At 38.1% G+C, this 27753-nt stretch overlaps 1 protein-coding gene across 1 annotated transcript in view; it reads right to left on the bottom strand.

Moving 5' to 3' along the window:
- Window positions 1-27753, bottom strand: part of CYGB (cytoglobin) — a 73425-nt gene that overhangs the window by 16494 nt on the left and 29178 nt on the right. The window contains exons 3-4 of the mRNA XM_026702052.2: window positions 13024-13255; window positions 7891-8022 (exon numbers count right to left, since the gene is read on the bottom strand). Coding sequence (XP_026557837.1) covers window positions 7891-8022; window positions 13024-13255 — 364 coding nt within the window. The remainder of the gene's footprint in view (window positions 1-7890; window positions 8023-13023; window positions 13256-27753) is intronic.

The raw sequence follows: 27753 nt of genomic DNA, 5'->3' as shown, positions 1-27753 counted from the left end.
ATTTATACGCTGCTCAAATCTTTTACACTTTTTAATATGCACTGGAGCATGTGATGGGAATTTCATCTACCTGCGCAAGAATGATTTATTTAAGTGATATTCAGGCCTCGTGAAAGTATCTTTGGGGACTGAGTTTGTACACATGTAGAGTAGCTCTATCAGATAATTGTATCTATAAAGTGACTAGAAGGTGAAGGGATGAGTTAAAGGCAACCCTCTGCTTCTCCTTCTGATAGACAGCTTTCCTTAATGAACTTCGCTGAAGCTGGTATCTTGTAAGACCTTCAGTCATTTCAAGGAGTTGCTTCTAATGCATCTCTTAGATCTCTGTACATGGAAGGTTGCCCCTTATTTGATAATCACTGGATGAGTTGAATTCCAGTTTTCTGTCCCACCACAAACAAGGCTGTTCCCTGACCTTTAGAGTGCTATGATTTTCTTGAGGGTTCTCAGACAGTCCAACTAATTCCACCCAAAGCACAATGAAGCCACTAGAGCTATGCAAGGCATTCAGCAGAGTAAACATGGTATGATGCAATCTATGACATATCTACTGGGCACAGAGCAAACAGAAGAGATAAATGAACTCTGATTTCCAAGAATTTTCATTCTGAAATATTTGTTGCTTCTGAGGTCAAGAAAGAGGCAGGAAAGACTTGGAATGTAGATAGGAGATCTGATGAAACATAGTGCAGCTGGCTCAAAATATATTTCACCAGCCCAAAGTCACAGTTCAATCTTCCTTCCTTTTTCTCTTCCCCTTTAATTTCCTTGTTTTTTAAAATTATTTATTTGGCAGATTTTAAACTTGAGTTATATATTCTCCTTATATTAAAATAAGACAGATTTTTTAATATAATGAACTGGAAACATATTTCTGAACATGCGTATCTTCTTCATGGGTGGCAATTTTTAAGGTCGTTGATACCAAATGCTGTGCACAACTGAATAATGTTTAGTAAACATTATTTCTCCAAAAATAGCAGTAGCAATAAACAAGTATATCAAATGTTTTAATAATATGCTTTTTGAAGATATAGATTTATTATAGCTTGCAGCCAGAAACAAAATAGCCCAAAATGTTGATTGTATATTACAAGTGTTTTCCTAAAAAATTTCCTTAGCTTTGTTGCCAAGGTATCTAAGGAGGAATCTTGCTAGTCTGAAAATATATTTCTTCACTGTCACCTTTATAGTCCAAGAAACTAGAAAGCATCCCTTCTTTGACACACCTAAATTTATTTTATGAGCTAAGCTGCTTCTTGTCTGACTACTCCCCTGGGTATGACCCTTCCTTCTGCCTCCCAAGGTCATTCCCACATACCATTTCACTTTCTCATCTCTGACTTTGAGAGTACCACACAACATGGGCCACAAAGCTGGTGATAAAAGCTGTGTTGGCATGTTGGGAGATTCAAGCCTCTTTCCGATGTCATATCAGTTATTTGAGAACTACTTAAACGTGATTATTTTTTGTGTGGTGGAGAGCATGTCTAAATGATCCAATTACTACGTAATTGGCATTCTCTTTCTGTAGAAATGCTAATTTCATGGGGAAAACATGAAAAATCAGTTCCCACATACATTGTTGGGTGATTTAAATACAATTCCTTCCATGGAATAACTGCTTGGAGACCGATGGCTGAGACAACATCAAAAAGTTGCTTGAATGAGATACTCTTGAATTTTGGAACCCTACTGAAATTCCCCAGGGCTCTATTGAAAACAAATATGAGTCAGTTGCCAAGCATCTGAATTTTGATCTGGGAATGCTATAACGGTTGTATGAAAAACAGCCATAAGTCACTTTTTTCAATGCCATTGTAACTTCAAATGGTCACTAAATGGACTGTTATATTGCTACTGCTATTTTTGGAGAAATAATGTTTACTAAACATTATTCAGTTGTGCACAGCATTTGGTATCAACGACCTTAAAAATTGCCACCCATGAAGAAGATACGCATGTTCAGAAATATGTTTCCAGTTCATTATATTAAAAAATCTGTATTTAATATCTTGAGATTGTAGAAGAGACAACACTAATGTTTGAATGACTCAGCTAAGTGACTCCTAAACCATGTAATAAATTGACCTAATAGATCCATTTCAGATTTTGCTTCCCTACAAAGATTCTCCCCCTATAATCTCATTTATACAACAAACAACTGCTGAAAAGACTTTGCACTTTGTTACTGCTCAACTGGATGATGAGCAATGACTGACTTATGGCATTCTTACTGTGTTTATTATTTCACCAAAGGTGTGCTAACAAAGTAGGTTTTGCCACTAGGTAATTCATGATTTCCTGGCTAGACCCAGAGATGGATATTTTTCTTTAACCTGGGAAAGCAAGAGTCTCTTACAATGGCTGGTTTTCAGTTATTCTGCATGTTGTATAAAATTGAGGTTACTACTCAGGAAAAAGAAGGAAGGGGGAAAGGAAGAGGCGAAGGACAGGTTGCCTGTTAATGTGCAATTGGAAGTCCAGATCCATTCTCTTGAACAATTTCTTGGTAGTATATTCTGAACACATGCGGAAATCAACATTTCAGGCAAACCCAGATTTTAATGGCTTAATTGAGTTGACGGGTGTCACTTATTTAAGAATGCCTGCTGTTACGAAATCTCATTACAGCAGCATTTAAAAATACCAAAGAAAGGTGGTCCCATGCATGCAAATTTCATGGTATTAAGGATTCCCAAAATCAAGTTTTTAATACTGATAGGAGGGAAGTTCAAAAGTAATTTTAGAATTTATTGCTTCATAGAAAGAGTAGTGGAAGTTTGAAACCAGCTTCCAGCGGAGGTAGTGGGTTAAATAATCAGTAACTGAGTTTAAACATGTTTAGGATGAACACATGTCCCTTGTCTGACATGAAATTTAAAAATAAAATAAATATAAATAAAATATAGAAATAATTAAAATTAATTAATGAAAACTCACCCACCCACCCCAGGGCAGACTCAATGGGCCATTAGGTCTTTTTCTGCCATCGGTTTTCTACATTTCTATTTCTAATATAGTTTACTTTGGCTGATTGTATTGACTTGATTCAATTCCATGTGTATGATTGCAGCCTAAATGTATGTATGTATGTATGTATGTATGTATGTATGTATGTATGGTATTCAGCTTTGTTTGGGTATTTTCCCACGTCATTATAGTTATGCTTTTAAAGTTGTAGCAACGTTTCAGCAGAATCTCATCTGCCATCATCAGGCTTCTGTATTGTGTTCGTCTGTGAGTCAGACTTTCACAGCCGTTATGACTCACAGACGAACACAGTACAGAAACCTGATGATGGCACAGATGAGATTCTGCTGAAACATTGCTACAACTTTAAAAGCACAACTATAATGACGTGGGAAAATACCCGAACAAAGCTGAATACCATACATATAAATACCCACAAAAACTTAAGAATATATATATATGTGTGTGTGTGTGTGTTTTCTTAAGTTTTCGCGGGTACCCGAGCAAAGCCGAATTATATATATATATATATATATATATATATATATATAGAGAGAGAGAGAGAGAGAGAGAGAGAGAGAGAGAGAGATGAGTTAGTTAGTTAGTTAGTTAGTTGGTTTTGGCTTCATTGGTTTAATAAGAGATATCCTTTTTAAACCTTACTCACATGCAAAGGTTCACAGCTATCAGTTGCATTTCAGAATGGACACAATGGTATTCCAAGCATTGTAATTCTAGATTTGAGGGGAGAAAAATACAAAGGTATTCTCGCCCCCCCCCCCGGGGGGGCGTGTTTCTCAGTAGATGGGCTGAAAAGAGAATCTGGTTTTAAAAAGCTAAGAACTCCACAGCTGAAGGCAGTCAAGGAGACTCTCTGACTGCTGTCAGAAGTATTTATCGCTACTGAATCCTTGTGACAAAAAGAAAAGGGGTGTGTTTGATCTGCTGGAGAAAGGTTGGCATTATTTTCCTTCCTAATCGGTAAGAGCTCACATTTGAATTCTGAGTCAGGTGTTGTTGTTGTTTTTAGCTCATACTCTATTCCTGAACATAATCCTTGGCTTCTTCTGATATTTTAAAGCGTAGGCCATTCAATTTCCATGACTTTCTTCACAGATACAGTAATTTTAATTTAAAAATAATAAGAGAAATGTAATGTTTTTTTTTTTTAAAAAAATGGTCTGACAGCACATACAAATGCATTGATGGCAACCTTTTGTCTATCCTTGCTTGAACTGGGAGAGGCAAAACATAAACTGAAAAAAGTCCTGATAATTACTGTTTGAAATCAGACATTGCATGTGTGTGTTTAATGGTGTTTAGGAATTTCTGGCTGTCTGATTCAAAGAGTGGTGTGTAATTCCATTTGTCTTAAACATATATTTCATTCTGCCCTGGAGTAAACACTCAATTTTAATTGAACATTCTTCAGCTGGCTAAACTATTTTATGAATTTAGCCTAGGCTTTTAGTGTGTTTATCACACTAAGAATACAAATTTCTTCCGTCTGCTAACCTTTATCTCTCAAACTGACCAATACTGTATTAAGTCGCCCTATACTAAATATACTGCTTCTTTCATTTTCTCATAGCAAAAGCTGCAGCTTGTCTCAACCATCCCTCTGTTACCTGAAATTTTAGGCTTCATTATTTGCATTTAAAAAGAGTCTAGGCCTCTTTTTTTAACTTCAAGAAAACTTTTTCCCCCTCCTTAGCTAAGGCCATTTTGGTTCTGGAAAACTTGTCTTTTCAGCAGTGAAGAATAGAGAGCATATTCTGAATACATTTGCAAGTCTTAAGAAAGATGCAAACCCAGTTGGGAAAGAATAAAGTAACTTATAAATTTGCCAGTTATAGAATGAGCCTTGGTGGTGCAGTGGCTAGTCTGCAGTACTGCAGGCTACTTCTGCTGATCACCTGCTGCCATCAGTTTGGCAGTTCAAGTCCCATTGGCTCAAGGTTGGACTCAGCCTTCCATCTTTCCGAGGTGGGTAAAACTCCAAAAACTTTAACCTTGGACTGTCTACTAATTGACCTCGCCCCTTTCCTAAGAGGTCTGTAGGGGGCGTGCATAAGCGTACCAATGTGCCTACTGCCCCTGTCCTATTGTTTCTTTTTATTTTTCTTATATGTATCCATTTCATGTATTCATAACTATGTTTATACTTATACCTGTTATCTTATAATTCCTTGACAAAATAAATAAATAAATAAAAATAAAATGAGGACCCAGATTGCTGGGGGCAATATGCTGACTCTGTAAACTGCTTAGAGATGGCTGTAAAGCAATATGAAGCACTATATAAGTCTAATTGCTATTGCTCTGATATCTAGAATCAATATTTACTATTGTTCAAGACCCACATATCTTTATTGCTTGACTACTTACTTTCTGATGTATCACATATACCAAATATATGTATCATTTGTTTCTGTACCTTATAAAAAGAATCATTCGCTTTCTGAATGACTTGGTAATTCATATTTTTGGGTGGACAAAGAAGCCCCTTTGCAAAGGTAAATGTGTCTCTCCAATTCCACAAAACTTGGGGTGCCTGAGTTTTGAGGCAAAGTTGTTCCTAAGTGAAACTTCTGTTAAGTGAGTTTTGCCCCATTTTATGACTTTTCTTACCACAGTTGCTAAGCGAGTCGTTGCAGTTGTTAAATTACTAAATACGGTTGTTAAGTGAATCCGGCTTCCCCATTGACTTTGCCTGTCAGAAAGTTACAAAAGATGATTACATGACCCCGGGACACTGCAACGGTAATAAATATGAGTTAGCTCTCAAGTGTATGAATTTTGATCATGTGACCATGGGCATGCTACAACAGTCATAAATGTGAAAAATGGCCATAGGTTGGTTTTTTCAGTGCTGTTGTAACTTCAAATGGTCACTAAATGAACTGCTGTAAGTCAAAGACTACCGGTATCATTCTCAGTAGGGTAAAGCTATTACATCCCTTCATTTTTATATCAGGCTGGAGATGACTAAAACAGAATCCAAATGGGCAAACTATCAACAGTATTGAATGAAAGAATCCTTCCTTCTAATTCTTAGTACCTGTGTTTCCTCAAACATAAGATCGGATCTTAGACACATATTTTGGTTAGATCTTATTTTCGGGGAAATATGGTATTACATGCATCTGTCTGGCTGACAATCTTAACCGAGGCTTATTTTTGAGGTAGGGCTTATATTACCAGCACCCTGAAAAATCATGCTAGGGCTTATTTTCCAGTTGGGTCTTATTTTCAGGGCAACACAGTAGTATGGAAAAGATGCAGCTGAGCTGAAATCTTGCAGCCATGTACCCCATTTGTGCTACCTCTTGTAATCCAATATGAAGCACTACCCACCCTAGTTAGCAGTGATCCTTCCATGCAGGAGACAGTGTACCTGTACATATATATAGCAAGCTTATTCTATCAAGGTAAACCAGTTTTTTTCAGGAAAAGTCAAACAATATCACACCCTCATTATATTTTCCCTGTCTCCCTTCCAGTTACTGCTTTCTGTAAGTGCCACTTTAAAGATGGCACTGCCTACCATGTGCTGAGTCATTGTGGAAGCAGCATGGCCTCTGGGAGAGCATCCAGAGCCTTGGCAGATTCCTTTCTACATCAGCCTAGCTGACTAATTCTTTGTTCTGTCTCACCCAGTATGAATCAATACCGGAAGGGGAATCCCAATGTGCTCATCTAATATCTCTGAAAATAGGCCAAAACTGACATGCTTTGCCACCTAAGTAGATCCTGAGGTGAATCACAGCTTTCAAAAACTGTAAACGAATCAGTATCAGTGAAGGAATAAAAATATAACTGAGTTTGGAGAAAGATGAAGTGGGATGATTCAGTGGGCGGAGATCACCTGATTTCTTTTTATTTATAACCTGGGAGGATTTTTTTGAGCTAGGGATTGCTCTAAGAAAGATTAAGCTATTCTATAATTCCACTAAGTATGAATTGAATTTCCTGGGCTGTAGAAAGACTGCGGACGAGTCATGTGTGTGGTAGTGAAAATTGTCAGCCTGGTAAGACATCGTGACCATCCATCAGTGGAAGATTTGCAGAATTACACTTTTTTCTTGATGGATTGTGTATTAAATACCTCTGTTAACATCAAGCTGAAATAAGTAAATCTGAAATAAATACATTCTGAAAGCTATTACCATAAAGTAATAGCTTTTAAAATGGTAACTGGTTTCTGCTGAAGCAAATAAAGACTCTTGCAATACTTTAAAATAAAAGTTTTATTGCATCATTTGTGGATCATTGTCCACTTTATCTGCTGAAAAAGGACTCAGATCCACAAAGGTTTATACAATTACCAACTACTATTAAAGGTGCTACAAGATTCTTTACAAGATCCATTTAGCATGACTTTATACATCCTAGCACTGTATTATTGACAAATCTGGTAATTCTAGAAGTCGCAACTGAAATTTTTCATCTTCTTTATGCTGGCTTTCCATTCTAACATGATTATTAATGCTAATACAATGCAGCAGGGAGTTCCCAATGCCTGGTCCATGGCCCATACTGGGCCACGGAAGCAGCGAGTATGCACATGCACAAAGCTCCATTTGTGTGAGCGATGGGCGCACGTGCCTGCTGCTGGCACAAATGGACCTGTGTGCGTTCACCCGCTGCTCATGCAAAACCATCCCCTCTTCCTCCCCGGCCAGTCCACAAAGCTGAAAAAATTGGGGGCTGCTGCAGGACAGTACAGACAATTGCCTAGTTCTTTAAAAGGCTAAACCAGACTTCTTAAATACCCACGGAGTTATGCCTACGAGCCTATTGCAAATAGAGTGAAGGGGTGATGAGAATTAGGGTGAAATTGTGCAGGAATCCCAAGCCTACCCTGCCACATTACACTCCCATTATTGAGTTTGGAAAGTGCATCCAGCCCACCTCCTTGTATGCAGCTGTCACATGAGTGTAGATGAGGCTCCTCATCTTGGCCCAGGCTCTCTGAACCTCTGGAACACTGAACTCCTTGGTGTATTGTTCTGCAAGCACTTCCAGTATGACACCAGTCAGAATCTGGAAGAAGAACAAAGACGAAAAGTTAAGGGAACAGAATTTCTCAGTCTCCTTCAGAATTTCAAAACAAAGCATGACCATTAACAGCCCCGTTTTGAAACTGCTATCTTGGCTGTGTGCTGCCATAATGGAAGATTATTCTTAGTTTCTGTACAATACCCACTAGATGAAGATGATTAATAATAACATAAAAGCAGGCTTCCTTAGTATTGTGCTTCCCTGGGATTATAGACTATAGCTCTTTCATTCCTTGGCAGGCTGTTTTGGGCTAAATAATTTTACGCCTTGGGTCTTCATTTCCTGATCTTTCCTAATCATCTTAGATCAACAGGTTATTTCAATTCAGAGGCATGAAACTAGATGTTTTCCTTTACTTTAGAGCCATTTTATGCTTTACAATTGCTTGTCCTTGATGCTCTGAGCACATATAGTAAGACTATGCACCCTTTGAAAATGATACAGAAGAAACACTTCAGACATTCAAGCTCGAGCACAACAGATTTCTGCTATTCAGTAAGGCAGACTGAAAAATTCAGGTTAATATGATAAAAAGTTGTGACTGTTTTATGAGTAATGATTCAGTGCTTATAACGTGAAAAATAAGCCTTTAGTTATATTAAAGTTGGGCTTGTTTACTATTTTCCTCATCATCTGACATGTCCTATGTGGACATTTCAGCAGCCTGTGGGACTCTGAATTTCAGCCCCAAGGCTGCACCACAGCTTGCACTGAGGGAACTGTAAAGCAGACTATTTGGCTGGTAACACAATATACAGACTTTTAGCTGTACAATTTGGGAAGAACACCCTTTGAATGGTGTGGGAGTAGGAACAGATTTCCAGAGCAAAAATTGCAGACTACAGGAACCAGGAGCTACTCAGGTGACCCCGAGGACACAGATAAACCTCCAAGTGCTTCAACGGCCCTCTAAAAGGATGCAAATTACCAGCTGTCTGCAAGGAATATACTTCCATTCTCCACTATCCTGTCAGAGCTGAAGAAGCTTCTTGGATGAGAAGCGAAACATCTTCAAAAGAAAAAACAAGAAAGTCCAGTTGCCTCCTGAAAAACACCTTTGGGACAACCATGACTTGGATAACTAGGAATCTCTACAGACTTGTAACACAACATAATTCCAAAATCAAATCAATAGAACAAAATCAACAGTAAAATTAGATGACCAAATACTTAATAAAAGCAAGGAGATTAGAAAAGTGTTTTCTTGATGTTAGAAAAACATTGGTCTATGTGCCAAGGGAATTCTGCAAGCAGGAGCCCCAAAAACTATCCTAAATACCTAACGTTATTAAGAAAACAGCTCCTTTAGTCTTTATGAGTCACGGGACAGGTAATCTAGAAGCAGATTTTTTTTTTTCAGTAGCTACCTTACGATTAAATATTTGTATTTAAATTGGACAGAGGCTATTTCCCACACAAGTGAGATGTGTTTCAATTACTAGTTCTAATTAGTACTTTAGCAGCTACATTTTGTGCTAATCCCTTGAACTGAAAAACGATTCGGCATGTGCTTCAGACTTCATGTGAGTGTAATATTTTATTTTATTTTGCTATCTATGAAAACAGCTCCCCGCTCCCCTCGGGCTTCTTCACAAGCTTAAAACAATACACTTTTCTTTAATGAATCAAAAGGAACCTGACTCTTAAACAATGGGCTAGTACAGAAGCCTGAAAAAAAGACTGGTGTGTTTGAATAAACTGCAGAGAAGTGCTGCATTCACACCATGTCTAAAGCACTTCTGAATCGCTGTTAAAATATGCACAACCTCCCACCTGCTACTTCTGGTCTGTCTTCAGAGATAGTTCACTTGAGGCTCACTATAGCGATCCTGGTTGAAGATTCCTATTGCATGAATAATTCTAACCAAAGGAGAGACAGGCTAGAGAGGCTGCAACTAGCCCCCACCCCCCAGTTTGCTATAGATTAGAAGTAACAGAACCTCAGCATAAAAGAGATGAAAAATCAAATAATTGAGAGCATTCATAATATATAACTTATACTGATGTCTTCATGTTTGTGTCTGAAAGTCTAATTGGAAGTTTCAAACATCACAAGGCATATTTCAAAAGTTTCAAAAGGCATCAATCTTGTCAGAATAGTGGGCAGATCGGATATTTTAAAACTATGTGGCAAGTATTCATTATTGAGCTATTCTCCAAAGCACCTGAGGGCAGGACAAGAAGCAATGGGTGGAAACTAATCAAGGAGAGAAGCAACTTAGAACTAAGGAGAAATTTCCTGACAGTTAGAACAATTAATCAGTGGAACAACTTGCCTCCAAAAGTTGTGAATGTTCCAACACTGGTTTTTAAGAAGAGGTTGGATAACCATTTGTCTGAAGTGGTCCTTTCCAACTCTGTTATTCTATTCTATTCAATTGCAAAAGGTTGAGAACTGTTTCATCTTTAAATCAGCAGGGCAGATCAGAACAGGGTATTTATATCTGATTGTTAGCTGATATTCTGAAATGTGTTCTGCCAATCTTCCTGTCTGTTCTACACTATGACTGCTATCATCTTTAGTGTCTCAGCTAGGAAACTGTTGATATTTTAGAATAGATCAAGCCAAATTCAAAAATGCTAGGGGAATTCCTGGAAAGTTGGCATTCAGACAAATCAGCCATCTGCAGACACATAGAGATTAACCCAGGGGTGGGATTCAAAATCCCAACAACTGGTTCTCTGCCCAATTGCTGGGTGGGCACGGCCATAGTAGGTGTGGCCTACCAGAACTTCCAGGAGGACTGTTTTTGCTTTCCTAAAGTCTGGAGGCTTCCCTTGGGCCTCTGGGAGGGCAAAAACAGCTTCCGGCGGGCTCCAGAGGCCCTTTGGAAGCCAGAAATAGGCCCATTTCTGGACTTCCAAAACTTCCAGGAGGGCCATTTTTTGCCTTCCCAGAGCCTCTGTGCAGACCGTGCACTTACCTAAATCCAAAACAGGATGGGTGGACACTCCTGGGAGGGGTAGGGCGGGCAGGGGGTGAGTCAGCCAGTTGGTTCAATTACCGGTTCAGCAAACCAGATGTAAATTTAACATCCGGTTCATACAAACTGGCCCAAACTGGCAGAATAGGTTGGATAAATGCTATTTACATACCACTTTTAAAAAGATACAACCAAAAGTCAAGGAAAGAAAGAAACAGCTCCAGGGCACCCAATATCTAGGATTAGTAAGAAGCAACACCAGATAAACATGGAAGAAACAATACTAAAATCAAGGCACCGTTAAAGAAGAAACCATGCTACAACCAAGCTGCTATATAGCTTATGATATTACTTAGCATAATAATAGAATGTCTGCAGGAAAACAACCAAGCTCAGTGTAAGCAGGTATTCTTTTGGGCCCAAAGCACCATTAGGACACTGCATTTACAAGGGTTTGTTCCCGACATTTAATGTTCTTGATCATTAGGTACATATTATGCATTTCTCTATGACAAATCAATATCAAACCTTTTTGATATTGAACTTTCTAAAAAAGTATGTGAATCATAATGATTGTAGAAACCATTAACAAAGTATTACCTGTTCCATAATATAGTTAAAATTTTTAGAATTCTTAGTGGAATTGGAGAATCATTTCAGTCAAGTCAATTTCTTGGTATGGTTTTTCTGATTCAAGGGGAAGTGCTTTGTGCAGCGGTTTTTAATGTCTCACGAGATTGCAGGACAACATTTTTATTTGAATCCCCTCTCTTATCAACAGATCCTATTTTAAGGTAACATATTACCCATTGTGATTCTCCATCAGGTGTACAGGCAAATTCAAAACACTGAAATAATTCTTGCGATACTGTTAACAAATTAGTTTATTTCAGTTCTTCATAATTATTGAAGGGCATAGTGTTTAAGGATGATACTGTATAATCTATCATGCATCCAAATTTGTGAGCAATTCATTTGGTGCTCTTTGCTCTGTAGGGCACCTTCCCTCTGTTTGGGGCACACTTTGAACTAAATTCATAGGTATTTATAAGAACTAGTAGTGGGTGACATAAAAAATTGTCTATACTGAAGGACAATTGTGATATCATCCATTGGTCATCAACTAGAATCAGTCATCAACTAGAACCAGTGACAGTTCTTCAGTTCAAAATCAATAGAAACAGATCTGCAGTAAGATGAACTTACTCTAAGTGCTCTATTTACAATGAAGTCAATAGCATGAGATGAGCAAATAAGAGTTCATTGGCTTGAGATTCTTTAGCAGAAAGAATATAGTTCCCTAGAACTATATTGATGCTCACATTTTCGGTTCTGCATTTGACGAACCTGTTGTTAAATCATGTAAGCCCACCTCTGCTCTGAAGGACAGGAAGACATTCTAGTCTTCTCCATCTAAAAAATGACAATCTGAGTAATCTTTCAAAAAGCCCTTAACCCATGATTTAAAAAAAAATGTTTTGGAAAAATAGCAATTAATTCAAGTCTGAGTTTATAGCCTCCCTGTAGAGTGAATGATGGAAAAAATGTATATGTGTTTGCTGGTCTATTCCCTTGCCTTATACATACCCTTAGGATATTGCAAACAAACTCCACTCAATCCTCATGCTAAAACAAATGGGAATGATTGTAAACAGAAGACTTTAATATACACATTTAATAGTTTGTGAATCTTACAAATAAACCGAATATTGATGATCACACAACAAAATAATATATAGATTTTGTTATTAGAATTAGATCAGGGGTGTCAATCTGGAGGGCCATGGGCTGGATGCATCTCACACACAGGCCACGCCCACCCCAGCTCTGCAAATGGGAAAAACATGGCAAAACGTCTCATGATGGCAAAATGACCCTGCGTGTTTGACACCTGTGAATTAGATGGAGATTCTACATCACTTAAATATTTTGATATAATAAATCACCAAATTGGAAATTGCAAGGACCAACTAGCCAGTCAGTATTACTGTTTTATGTCTATGTCATTTGGCTTGGGGTTTTTTTTAATCAGTGTTCAAGGACATGATTTTGCCCTTACCTTAAAGTAGACAGGGTCCACTTTGTGCTTGACAGCATGTGCCTTGCCCACCAGAGCTAACACAGAGGAGACCTTTTCCGAATCGTATATGTTCTCCACCACACTATTAATAGCCCCCATGACCCTCCTGGCATGTTTACGCAGCTGCAGGCTCCTTTCCATCTCTAGTGGATCTTCCATGTGCTTGAATTGGCTGAAGTACTGCTTGGCAGATGGGAAGTTGACAAAGAATCTGCACAATACCGAAAAGAGAAGAGTGCTGAGTTAGTTTGGAAAACAATATGTCACAATGTATTTTGAGGTGGGTGGGGAGGAGAGAGTAGTGGAAGTGAAGTGAAATCCTTAAAGTAAGGATTTCAAGAGGGAGATCCAGGCGCCATTTTTCCTCACAGTATTAGGGCAGCTTCTACTACAACGTTAGCTTTCCGATGAATTGTAATCATGCCAGCAGAAAAGTCAATTGTTTTTAAGGAATTTTGGGAAGCCAATGAAGCAATATTACATATCGGAGCATTTTAAAACTGGAAGAAGCCTGAACTTCAAGTGATTTTACTGTAGCAGTAAAAAATAAAAGTAAATTTAATTTTATGTGGAAGAGCTGTTAGGGGGAATGCCTATCTCCCATATTTATCGTTTTATTTCACTGAGTATCATCAAGAAAAAAATGGCCTGTCTGTTGCAGCTAGTTTGAACCAAGCCTAGTGCTTTTATTTCAGCCAATATATTCCCCAGGATGATACTTTAAGTTTCTGTAGAGATGATTATCCCTTTAGCTCACTTTTAAGTCAATGCATAAAACTCTACCAGGCATTCATTTGTTCACTTATTTTATTTGATGTGTTGTTACATTTTCATATTAGCCTCATATCAACTTACAATAAAAGCAGTGTAAGCAATAAAAATGGTATAAACAATATAAATGATTAAGTCATCCAGTCTGAGGACAAGGGCGGTGGGCCAATATATCACAATTTAATGATGAGAACTTTTGGTTCATGCAAAACTGTGCTTTGTGAGGCAACCTCCCCCAACCCTTTGTTCTGTTTGATTCCAGTTTTTTTCAGTGATGTGTGTATAGGAGATGCAGTACTGTTGAACTGGTTGAAACACTAGTCTAGTTCACTTTCTTAACAAACTTTAAGTGTGTTTTTTTTTTCCTGGTGGGACTGGTCTATCAGGGCAACCTGGTCTACCGAATTATGGGGTGGAGCATATTGCTTCCGTTTTCGCCTTTCAGCTCCAATCTGGGAGCTTTTGCAGGCAGTCGCTTTTGCAAAAAACTACTTTTGTGTTAAATTTACCAACAAAGAAATAAAGGGAGACTGGTATAGATCTATTTCAAGCAATTTAGCTCTCATCAAGCTATTTAGCTATTTAGCCCGTGTTCAAAGGGCATGGCTAGCCGATGAGAGCTAAATAGCTTGAAATAGATCTATACTAGTCTTCCTTTATTTCTTTGTCAGTAAAATATAAATTTAACACAAATATTGGGGGTTTATGTACTAATTGCACTCATATTCTGTTTTTCCCCCCGAAGAAACTCATGCTGGGGAGGGGGGCACATTTCTATCCTTCCCAACAATTCTGGAGAGCTAGGATAAGGACTACAGTCACCAAGAGTACTTCATTGCTGAAAACTTGGAAAAAGATTAGCATGTGAACAAATTAGAATTTCAGTTAAGGTCTCCCCTTCTACTCCCAAATGTATCTTGTCCTCAGAAAGGTTGAAAAGTCTAGAACCATGTAGCACAGAATGGCAGCCTGGGGTATATTAGCCATGGCTTTGAGAGTTGCTTCCTGATGCTTACACAGTTTGCGCTTCAAGCAAATTCCTAGTAGGCCAATTTCACTCCAGAGACAGGTGGGAGGGAACTACCACCTGGCAGTTTTTGATCCTGACTGATTCCTCCACCCACACATCATGACACTGCAGCCGACTCTTTTGGTTCCCCTTGATTAGGTTGTTCCCACTTGGCCGGTCTCACACAAGAGGTTGTCAGGGGAGCCGCGTGAAGCCGCAAATGGAATAACCGTATCTCCTGCTGCCTTCCCTTAGACGTCTGGGATTCATCAGCCTGCCTGAAATAAGTTCTGAAGTGAGAAGAGTGCGTGGAAAGCAAGAGGACAGGAAAGATGAGAGACAGAGGGCGGGAGGGGGGCAGGGAAGGGAAGGATGAAGTGCTTTATTTCGCCTTTTAAATATTCATTCGTTTTCTTTCTGATCCAGTCCAAATGCCTGTCTCTCGAGTTGTTGTTGATAGACGGAAGGTTGCTTCTCTCAAGGAGAAGAAGCAACCTGGAATTAAGGAGACACTTCTTGACGCTGAGGACAATTAATCAGTGGAACAGTTTGCCTTCAGAAGTTGTGGGCGCTTCATCTCTAGGGGCTATCAAGAGACTGGACAGCCACTAGTCTGAAATGGTATAGGGTCTTTTGCTTGAGCAGGAGGTGGGCTAGAAGACCTCCAAGGTCTCTTCCAGCTCTATTCTGATTGAAATGTGTGTGAAGGCTGCTGTTAATTAAGTCTCACTCTCAGGTTGCTCTGCAAAATACTCAGGTACAGGCCTGCCCAATGGTTATTTCTGCCAGCAACAATAGATCCTGCCCATTTTTTCCCCCCAGGATCAAGAAACAGCTGTCTGATAGATGGTTCCAAAGCAGCCTGCCCCTTTCTGGGAAAAAGATAGCCAAGCAAGTGAGACAAAGTGGATGCCAGATTGGTGTCTTAGTAGAAAATAACGAAAGAGGAAAGGAGGCAGATGAAGAGTCAAAGCCAAAGGATTGTTGCCACCCCTAATATCTTAATTAGGATGAGCCAAAATGGCAGAAAAAGTATGAAATCTTTGGAAAAGCTTTGCAAGCAAGATGTTACAAAAAGCAAGCTGCCTAGATTAACGTACTGCTCACTAGAGATACAGAATTCAGCTAGGTTACCCAATTGCAAAAGTAACATTGCAACCTATCCTTGCATTTCTGACCTCCGCAGGTTTTAAAAGCAAATGAAAGCTGCAGTAAGATCATTAGCACAATTCAATCAGCAACTATTTTGCTCAATAACCGACTTGCCTGTCTCATGGTTGCTAAGTGAGGATTAGCTCAATAATATATTTGTCCCTGTTGTTCTTTCCTTACTATCAGGATAGCAAATCTAACATATATGTTCACTTCTGCCTATACATTGCAGAAACTATGTGTCGAATTTCCCTAAATGATCCTCTCTTTGAAGTTGTTTTCTGTCTGAATGAGTGTGCAATGTAAGTCTAATTAAAAGGCCTTGAGAAAAGGGAGAAGGGGGTGGGTGGGCGGTGTTCTGGACCTGACACTTGACAATTAAGATCTGGACAAAGCTGGCACACAGGTCACCTAAGTTATTGTGATAAGAGCTGTGCTTTTCCTTCTGTAAAGTATGGTTATTATTTAATTATGGCTTTTTTAGTTTATTGTCATTGCACCTCATACAATGAAATTAAATGCCATCTTCAGTGTACATTATACATAAAAAAATAAAACACAAATACATATCCTTCACATTCTATACAATTGAATGGAAAACCCCTCATATTGCTTTAATATTGCACTATACAGTAGAATTCAATATAGTTACTGCTCTGGGATAGAAGCTGTTTTTCAGCCTAATTGTCCTTGTCTTTATTGTCCTATACTGCCTACCAGATGGTAATAGTTAAAAAAAAGGGGTGCCCTAGATGAGATGGATCTTTAAGAATTTTATACATATAAATAAGTAGAAATAAATTTTATATAAATCCTTATTGATAATGGTTTCCTAACTGGTTATGCTAATTTATATGAATGCATCCATATAAATCAGAGTTTCATTTGTTCCTTGTCTGGTGCTATATTGCAGGGTTGGCGTTAAAAAGTTTTAAAAAGAAGCCAGAGGGCACCGTGAAACAAGCTGAGAACCGAGTTAAGACCCCTAATTTAATTTAGCATTGTTTTATAGAATATTTCCCTCCCTCCCAAAAGCATGTAATATAAAACTAAATAAGTTATGCTGAGTTATTGATATTTGCTCTTTAAATAGGAAAGAAACCAGCCAGCACATGGCGATTATGAGGAATGCATAAAGATACGGAAAAGTATAGAAAAGTCGGAGCTGCAACAACATTTTGCAGTTCTGTATGAAACATTTTAAATTCTAATGCTCTGTTACACGTCTCCTGTCCCACCTCCAGCCCCTTCCCCATCTCCACAGTGGCCTTTCCTCCTATACTGTCCATTAGGGCTACATTCCACTTTCCATCCTCCTTAAAGTATTTTTGAGGTTTTCACTTTTAAGAGGCTTCTGGAAGGCTTTGCAGATCTAACACTTGCTATTGCACAACATGGACAAATAAAACGGATAAAAGGCGCTGTCAAAGTATGAATTCTATGGAACTGCTTATCTTATGAATTCCTTTTAAGAATCTTCTGACAAATGGTTGATAAATGTGTACAAGATGTCTTTTCAAAAAGACCTCTTTTCCTTTGGCCCTTTGAAGATATAGGTTTTGTTCCTGAGATTATAATCTTACGGTTAAGAGTGCAATTCTGTGGTTCCTGGAAGGGTCTATGACAATTCACCACAGCCAACTCAATACAGCCAACTTGCTGCAGCCAACTTACCATGGGACAACTCACCACAGCCAACTTAACTGGGGACAACTCACTGTGGGACAAGAGTTACACTAATATCAAAGAAATGGTGGGATAGAATCATTAAAGAAAGGATGCGAAAGGAGGGATAGAATGAATTGTGAGTGACAAAAAATAAAATATTTTAAAATTTATTTTAAATAATTAAATTGAATGGTTAAATTGTCCCACAGCAAGTTGTCCCTTGGCAACTTGACTATGGTTAGTTGGCCACAGCAAGTTGGCTGTGGCAAATTGTCCCATTCCGCTCCTGGAAGGATATCTCAGGGCTGATATAAATTTTGATAGTTGCTTCCTTGACAGTGAAGAATTCCGACCCTAGTGACAGAATTCTGACACAATTTTAGAGAAATCTGTTTCAGTAGCCAATGTGAACTCCTGCAATGTGTTCTTTCGAAGCTCTCTAACATCTAAAAGAGGCAAAAGGAGATGACAGTGACCAGGTCTTCAGACTTTCTGCCTAAATTATTAAATGCAACTTCTCTCACATTCTTGGCCAGTTGCTAAAAATATTTTTTTAAAAAGATTATTAACGTGAAATATATTCTTTGAAAGATGAACAGTTGTCCATTGTGTCTTACAGAATAAAGAAATACAATAATAATTTTTTTTTAAATGATGTGAGGTAATGATAAATAGCTATTTCATTTGCTCATTACTTATTTACAGTACTCTCTTATTTCTTATCTATTGCTTTTCTACCAATAAGGCATTCAAGGATCATAAGCTTCCCAACAGACAGGAAGCAGCAGGTGAAGCTAGGTGGAATCACATCCGATATCTGTACAATCAGCACAGGGTCCCCCCACAAGGCTGTGTGCTATCTCCACTTCTCTTCTCCTTATATACCAATGACTGCATCTCAAACGATCCATCTGTTAAGATACTGAAGTTTGCTGAGGACATAACAGTGATTGGTCTCATTCAAGACAATGATGAATCTGCATACAGACAGGAAGTTATATAACTTGCCTCGTGGTATAACCGGAACAATCTGGAACTGAACACACTCAAAACCGTAGGTGGTAGACTTTAGAAGAAACCCTCCTATACTACCACCTCTTACAATACTAGACAACACAGTTTCAACAGTAGAGACCTTCAAATTTCTAGGTTCTACCATATCACATGACCTAAAATGGACACCTAACATCAAAAACATCATCAAAAAAGCACAAGAAAGAATGTTCTTTCTGCGCCAACTCAGAAAGCTCAAACTGCCCAAGGAGCTGCTGATACAGTTCTACAGAGGAATTATTGAGTCTATCATCTGCACCTCTATAACTGTCTGGTTTGGTTCTGCAACCCAACAGGACAGACACAGACTTCAGAGGATAATTAGGACTGCAGAAAAAACAATTGCTACCCACCTGCCTTCAATTGAGGACCTGTATACTGCACGAGTCAAAAAGAGGGCTGTGAAAATATTTACAGACCCCTCACATCTCAGACATAAACTGTTTCAACTCCTTCCCTCAAAACGACGCTATAGAGCACTGTACACCAGAACAACTAGACATAAGAATAGTCTTTCCCCAAAAGCCATCACTCTGCTAAACAAATAATTCCCTCAGCACCGTTCAACTATTTACAAAGTGTACACTACTATTACTGTTAATCTTCTCACCACTCCTTCTCACCCATCCCCTCCCACTTGACTGTTTCCTAATATGATTTGATTGTTGATTGTACCCTATGACTGTCATTAAGTTTTGTACATTATGATTCTTGATTCTTAACAAATGTACCTTTTCTTTATGTATACTGAGAGTATTTACACCAAATTCCTTGTGTGTCCAATCACACTTGGTCAATAAAGCTATTCTATTCTATTCTATTCTATTCTATTCTATTCTATTCTATTCTATTCTATTCTATTCTATTCTATTCTATTCTATTCTATTCCATTCCATTCCATTCCATTCCATTCTATTCTATTCTATGCTGTAAAAAAAATGAAACCAATTCTATCAAATTTCTTTGTTGAATGTAGTACACAGAAAACATGTTCCGTATCTCCTCCTTGGTCCTATTGGCAATGATTAGTGTCTCCTTAAAAGTTAGAGGCCTTTCTGAATAAAAAATATGAGTGTTCTCAAAATTGGAGAGCACTTCTAAATCTGATTTGTTTCTTAAGAACTGTGAGTGGGGCAAACAAAATAATATTCTGCTCATGAATGTTGTTAATTTGTTTCAGGATCCAAGTTATTATTATTGGGAAATCCAGACTGAAAGAAATAGAACCCAAGATAAGAACTGTGAAGTTGGATAAGGAGGTATTGCTAAAGAAAGATATCATAAATTTATGGATTGTTGTGTCCTTCCTTAACAGCAGAATTTGAGAAATTGTTGTATTCAGAGGAAAGATTTCTAGTAGGGCTGAGAATATGTTTTCAGTTTGTATGTCTTTGAAATATAAATCTCTTCTGCTGGAAAAGTGATCTCAATATTAAACAATGTGGTATATATTTATTATCCTTGTAATCTTTCCAATATTACTTATGAAATATATTTGGCATGCAAGATTCTTGGTTCTCTCTGAGCTTGGTGATCTTCTTGCAGACATTTCATTACCAAACTAGGTAACATAATCAGTGCGAGGAAGGAGTTGGGTTTGCTCTTATTTTTGTATACTGGTGGTTTGCCTGTCAATATTGGTGGCAATGTTTTTAGAGGTTCATTAATACATTTGCCAATCTGATAAGATAATTTAGAATGGAACCTAGTAAATCTGGAGTTTGGAGCAAATGAAGCAAATTTTAATCCATGAACACCTTTAAACAAGAATCTTTAACCACAAATAAGAGCTTAAAGTCATGTCTGTATGCATATTATACTAAAGCCATTGTGTATAAAATTATGCCCTTTGGAGTATCCTCATTCTCTCTGTATATGTGTGTTTTGTTGATGATTCTTCAAATCAATCATCATTCCTGATGCCTACATGGACAAATCTCCTTTTGATAACCTTTTTAGAAATAATTTGCCAATACCTTCTTCAGAGGACAGAGGAAAAAAAAAATCACTGGCTCAAAGTCACCCAGTTGGCTTCCTGCCTAAGGGAACACTTACTTTGACACAATGACATCAAGATAAATAGGATAATAAGGATCAATAAAATATCATTGTTTTTAAGTAATTGTGGAACAGTTGGATGAAAAATATTTATAAAAGCTTTGCTAATGAGGAGAAAGCCTTATTTCAAATGAGGAAAGAGTTGTCTTTCATTTGCTTGCTTGTTTGTTAATAAAAAGGGGTCTCTGTTTCCACAGTTACATCAATTAAGAGAGAGCGGGAGAATTTTCTTATGAAGTCAAAATATTATCCACAACTATCCTGCGCTGGTCGAACCCTATGCAATTGTTGGCTTTTATAATTGAAAGAAAATAATTTTCCTCGTAAATGACTAATGGCCTGAGAACAACAGACGGCTCCAACTATTCAGTAACTATGATGCTTAGTATTTTATTTAAATGTGCACAGTGGATACCATCCAGCATAATAACAAATAAATTTCTCAGAAAATACACACGCCACTTAGCTTGTATTTATGAAACACTGTTGGATTGTGCCTGTTCTTTAAATAAATATTGTTAGGAAATTGTAGAACAGCCACTATTTTTGTTACCAGCAAAAGTTCTAACATCTGATCAGGAAAATAAGTAAAGGAGGCTTCAGGGACAATATAACTTGACAAGAGTTATTAAGCCCTATTTGAAATTTAATCATTCCTTTAAGATAGCAATTTTAAAAAAATCACACCCAGCAGAGGCTCCCAGGGTTCTTAAAACATAGGTATACTTGGGATTTTGAGAACCTATAAGAAGTTACTTCATAAAATGGTTATTAGTCAGGAGGACTGTCACCAAATTATAATACATATTTTGCCAAAGAACAAAGTGGTGCAGTTTTCCTCATCATCCCTGCCCCCTCAGCTCACTTTTATATTTTGGGATGGAGAAGATGGGGAGGATATTTCTCGGGAAAGGATTTGGCTATCAGAAGCCACTTTTTTATTATTCAGAAATGTCTACACCAAGACAAAGGCATTTGTTTTTTGAGGAAAAAGATTGCTACCCAATAGCTTTCTGTTTATTTTTTATTTTTTTAATAAGGAAAAATCTTTAACCATAAAATCAGGTAGACATAAAACAAGTTTAGGGTAAGTTAAGAAAAAGTATTGCTGATCAGATTAATCTAGGTGAGAGGATGAATTGTTTTCAGTGTGAATACACTATTTTTCAGGCATTTTAAGCCTTGGACTTGGGTATAAGTCTTCCCTGTTGTGGGTACATAGGAGGAGTGTGAAGATTTCTACTTCCACAAATTCCATGAATTTCAAGGTGAGATCTAACCCGCTTAGCTGTTTTTAATTCAGTGTTCTAATTTATAGGGGTTTCCTGTATATAAATTAACAGGAAAAAAAGAATTAGTCACCAAGGCCCTCTGTGATGTCACAACAAAGGCATCCATAGGATTGTACTGTTGCAAAGTAAAATCTGCCCTTTTATACATGTTTGTGACATCATGACACATTATAAAAATGTGGAACCTGCATTGCATTAATGTGAAGCTTTATCATCTGCCTCCCCCCACCCCCACCTGCCCCATAGATGTCACTATACTCCAATGAAGCAGAAGTGATGGATAATAATATAAGTCATAGCACAACACGTGGCTTTTCATTCTGGAGTCCTTTCCCATTTTCCACTGCCTCATTGACTAGATGGCTGATTTCTAATTCTATGCGTGACACAAAAGTTTGGTCGGAAGGCAAGTAAAAATTCTCAGTCTCTAGAGTTATATGAAGGAGGAAAACAGTTAATATGTTTAGATCTGATGCTCATTTTCTAAGCCATAGTTTAATTTGATAATCTGGACTGAATCATACTCCCTAACATGATGCAACATGCATATCAAAAATGGGAAAATGCTGGTTTCCCATTGTTTGATTATCAGAACTATAATAGTATGGTTTCCAGTAATAAGTAACTGACAAATAAATCACAGTGAAACTTCTTTGTTAGGTGTCTGAACAAACCAAAGATTAACACTGCATTGTAAGTGGCAGTAGAAATCCAGCTGACTAGGCATTAGCCAATTGTAAACACTGTGGTTAATGTTATTGTCCCAGAAGAAGACATCTCAGGTCCCTTGGGTTCAATATCTGGTGAACAAACTAGCCAATTTGGGGGAGCACTGGAGTAATATTGAGAAAACCCATTGATTTTGGGAAGCTGGTGAAAGCCAAACATATAGCATCTCTTGTTTTTTTTCATGTAATCTGTTGACAAGATCTATAACTCTATCTCTTGCTGGCAAATTAAAATATTTATTACTCTTATTTGATCTACTAGCCTCTCTAGACATACAGGTAAAAATCCTATAGATTCTCTCTTTCCTTCCATTGTTTCCTCCTCCTCCTCCTCCTCCTCCTCCTCCTCCTCCTCCTCCTCCTCCTCCTCCTCCCTAGATTCTTATGCCAGTCTCCAAATGGTAGAGAAAACATGGAGACCGAGTAAGGCTGCTGCTTGTCTTTTTCTGAGCACTAAGCACTTGCTCTTGACCTTATGTAGGCAACTGCTTGTCCTTTCCATAATTCTGTTATCTTGATTTTAGCAGCCCTGCTTTGATTGATCAAAAGCTTTCAAAGATATTCACCTCAAAGAGCAGAAGCCACTGCTGTGATCCGAAGTAATTACCAATCTTATAGAATCTTGTGCTCAATAACCCTTTAACTATCATAGGCAATCTATTCCATGAAACCCATCAGATTCACTCTGTCTTCATTATTCCTGTGGCTATGGCCAGAAATTGAAATATCCCTTGTTTCATAAATCTGACTTTTCATTCTGTGGTTCCACAAGCCATCTCTTTAGCTTCAATAGATGTGAATAGTGTGAGATACAGCATACATTTAGTCTAGGCCAGGAAACAATCTGGAAATAGTATGATTTGTTTATTATTACATCTTTCCTTCAACACCTCTCATTTTATCTTTATCTCAACCATCATATGATTTCCTCCCTTCTTCTGTGCCTTCCAGTCATTGTTCATTCCTGGCAACTGCCTGGATAAGTCTCTGCAGTTTTCTTGGCAAGGTTTTCCAGAAGTGGCTTGCTATTGCCTTCTTCCTAAGGCTGCGAGAAAGTGACTGGCCAAGGTCACCCAGCTGGCTTTGTGTCTAAGGCAAGACAGGTTCTGAGAACTGGTAGCAGAAATTTTGAGTAGTTCAGAGAACCAGCAAATATCACCCCTGACTGCCCCACTCTCATCTATTCTCTGCCTCCCAAGACCCAGCTGATTGGCTGGGTCTTCTTTTGTTGCCCTGCACAGGAGAACAGAGCTGGAAAGCAGGTTAGTAGGGTGGGGAAGGAATGGAGATTTTGCAGTAACCTTCCCTCTGGAGTAGGGTGGGAATGGAGATTTTACAGTATCCCCTGTCACGCCCACCAAACCATGCCCATCAAGCCACGTCCATAGAACTGGTAGTAAAAAAATTTGAATCCCACCACTGACGGTCTCCCAGTTTCTAACCTGGTATCTTAACCACTACATCGAAATGGCTCTTTATGTGAATTTGGTTGAACAAAAATAAAGTGACTGGCCCCAAATTACTCAGCGAGAGCTATTGCCAAGTGAGATCTCCCTATTGGCATATTAATAGCATAACCATTATACAGTACTGCATTATAGGACTTCCCAGACACTGTGAAATCATTAAAGTGAATAAGATACATAATCACCAAAGGGTACAAATTAAATAATTCAAAAAGAATTTCAGTTTTCCTTCTGCTCTTTGCCCCCTCGCACCAATTCCTTTATGTAAGCATTTGGTGTCTCAAACCTCGAGTCACATGTTTCTCTCACTACATGTTTACTGAATACAAATCAGCTTTGATCTGTGAAAAACTGATCTAAAGCCAGTTTGGGTTTTGGGAGCGTTAGACTGGTTGAGAGGCCATACTGATGGTTAGATATTTGCATATTTAAAATATTAGTTCATTCTTTTCCTGATCATTTACCAGGGATTTGTTTTCTAAAGGGAGAAATTTCTGCACAGTTACGGCAAAGAAAAACCTCATAATAAGTATGAATTTAAGCCAAAGAGAGGGAGAGAAGAAATTGAAGCTTATCATATTGAAACATTACTAGAACTGCCTGGTATTTAAACACATGGAGCTTACATAATCTAAAATGACTAGGTTCAAAATATTTAACCTTCTATAAAACAATTACTCTATATGTTGTTTCTTAGTAATCAATACATAAAATTATCTGCCGTCCTGGCTGGATAATAATTCTTCTATTGTTATTCATTGAAGAGTTGCATGTGGTTTATGGTAATCAGAATTTACGCCACACCAATTAACAGAGAAATATGTTCCTTTCTTACAACTGTTTTTAAGAAACTAAAATCAATCCAGAATAACAGAAATATTAATACTCTCATAATCTGCTGAGTAACAGCATTATGAGCTGGAAGAGAAATTTCTACTAGCAGAGAAAATCTTGCACTAGGCTAATGTCCTCATTGAAAGCACCAGTTGTGCTTGTGAAAAACTCCACCAGCATTAATTTTGCTACTAGTTGTATTCCCACCAGTGGGCTCAAAACTGAGAGGCTTGGACCCACTGGTTTCAAAGCTTGTCCGTTCCCACAAGAGGATGTGATCATAGGTGAGTCAGTCTAAATGGGACAAGTTGCCGCAGCCAACTCACCTTGGGCTGGCATGTTGAATTCTTCTGGTTTTCAGTGGGAGAGTTTTGTTTATTCATTTGTTTGTTTTAATCATTAGAAAAATAAGAGAAAATGTGCCTTGTATGCTACCTCATTTGATAAATTGGCAGGATTTTGGAAGTAGCAGACGATCCACTGCTTAATTTCCACATAGTGAGGAATATTCTTAACACTACTTGAAATTAGGTTCCATTTATATCAGGGGAGAACCTAGCCATGAGTAATAGCCCGATGATTTGAATTAGACTAAAGTGTGACTTAGTCTGCCTCCAAGTCAGCTGCACATCCTTGCCTTGACAGTATTTACACTAAGACAATAACAAAACTGGCTATTTCTTATTAAGTAAATGAACACTTCTTAATACTAAATTTCCTGTAATAGTTAAAAGCAAAGAACTTTGTTGCTATTTTTAATGACACATTCTGATCAAACTTCAGTTATGGAAGTTAACAATCCCTTGCTTTCCGTATCAGCCTGTCAGTCACACCAATCTTTGAACATATTGCCAAATATGAGGCTGGCCTGTTTTTTTTAAAGAATTTTTATTTTTTAAACAAACATACACAAACAAAACATAAAACAAAACCATCTTCCAGTTACATACAGTGTGTTGGTTGGTTACAAGTCTTTTGTGCTTCGTCTCCATAGTCCTCACTTGTAATTTGTATAAATTCTCATATTATCTGGCCTATTTTGGTTGGCCTGTTTTGTCACTATTTTAGTAAAAGAAAACAATGTAAATCAAGCATTTCCCCACGGGAGGAGATATTCTGTTTCGCATGAAGGTTTCTCCTACAAAAGGAAGTTATCACTTATTCAGATCTTGGTTATTTTGCCAGAAATGCTATTTATTCTTTGCTAATATATTTATCCCTATATCTATTAAATGAGTCTCTTGCTATTCTACTGAACTCAGGCTAATTAATAACTCCCTTGAAGCATAGATACCCGAAAAATACCCCCCCACACTTCAAAATCAGCTGTATGGCTGAACAGATCCAGCTGAAATCTCAGTTTCAGCATCAGGAGTAGAGGGATGTGCATTGAAAACTGTCTGGACGCAGCTACCAACCATTCTGTCTTGAACCCAATAAAATCTCTAAACCACCTTGGAGAGCTTGAAAGAGGTGGGCATTAGGAAGCTTGTCTCATGTAGCTCCTGTCCCTTGGATGATAGTGGGGATAGCATCGTTTCCACAACACGTCGATGCTGTCATTCCAGAAGGCAATAGCTGGCCTTTTTTTCTTGATGAAACATAGCAAAAAAGAATGTGGAAAGATTGAGCACTTATTGGGTCGAACTAATGCTGCCATTTTCATTTTGGCTCCAGCATAGCAGAAGTGCACCTACACCCAGTTGGATTGCACAAGATTTGGGTGGCATAGCATATTTGGAATATGAACTCAGAAGTATTAGGGGGTGTTTGGGGGTTTCATTCCCTCCCCCACCCCCCCGGGGAAAAAAATAGGGGAAAATTGTCGTTTGTAGTCTAATTTATTTTGAAAGGTTCTGTGGGCTATGAAGGGAATGTTGCTTGGTTGTTTTTGGCTTCCAGCCTGTAGTTTTCACAAGTAAAATTAAAATTGAGTGTCTTTCTGGATACCTAGTCAAATCCCAAACTAGCACTGCTCAAGGATCTTGCGTTCAGATTATCTATATCTTCCATATTATTTCAGGATTATTGTTCAGGAGTCAGGCTGTGTAATCTGTAGGGACATATTAGGGGAAAATAGGCAAATTTTACTTAGTCACAAAGCTGAGAAAATCTGCAGTTCTATTTAATCTGCATACAGGTTGCTTATCAACTTGTTGATGGAAGTTCTCCATGCAAGACAATAATGATTCTAGTTAATGCCTAGACTAGCAGTTGCCAGTTAGCGTCTTTGAGTTTAATCTACCCTTTTCTCCAGAGTGAAGTGTTTTTAGTGAAGGAGTACACTCAATGGTAAAACTTGTCTCTCTTTCCTAGAACAGTGAAACGCGACCCCCTCAGATGTCACCATATTTGAAACATCTCTTACCACAACAGGCAAAAATGAGGACAATCTAGTTAATCTGGTGGAAGAAAATGCATGGAGATGTAGATAAAATAGGACATTTATCTCCTTCATATACTTAGAATTATCTCTAGTCTTTTCCCCTCTGGTCAGTTGGAATATTTTAAAGAACAACAATAAAACACTAGATTATTAAAGGCTTAATTATATGTTGTGATAAGAATGCAGAACATTTGCCACAGGCATCCTTTGGGGCAGTGGGGGAGTATAAAGGAATGTAGAACGGATCTCAGGGAAGGAAGAAGCAAGCTTCAAATCTCAATGGAAGGATATA

Source organism: Pseudonaja textilis, chromosome 2 (assembly GCF_049901715.1).
Source record: "Pseudonaja textilis isolate UNSWEBS1 chromosome 2, rPseTex1.2, whole genome shotgun sequence".
NCBI classification, from domain to species: domain Eukaryota; kingdom Metazoa; phylum Chordata; class Lepidosauria; order Squamata; family Elapidae; genus Pseudonaja; species Pseudonaja textilis.
Note: the sequence above shows the minus strand (reverse complement) of the source record. Positions and strands in the feature narration are given on the sequence as shown.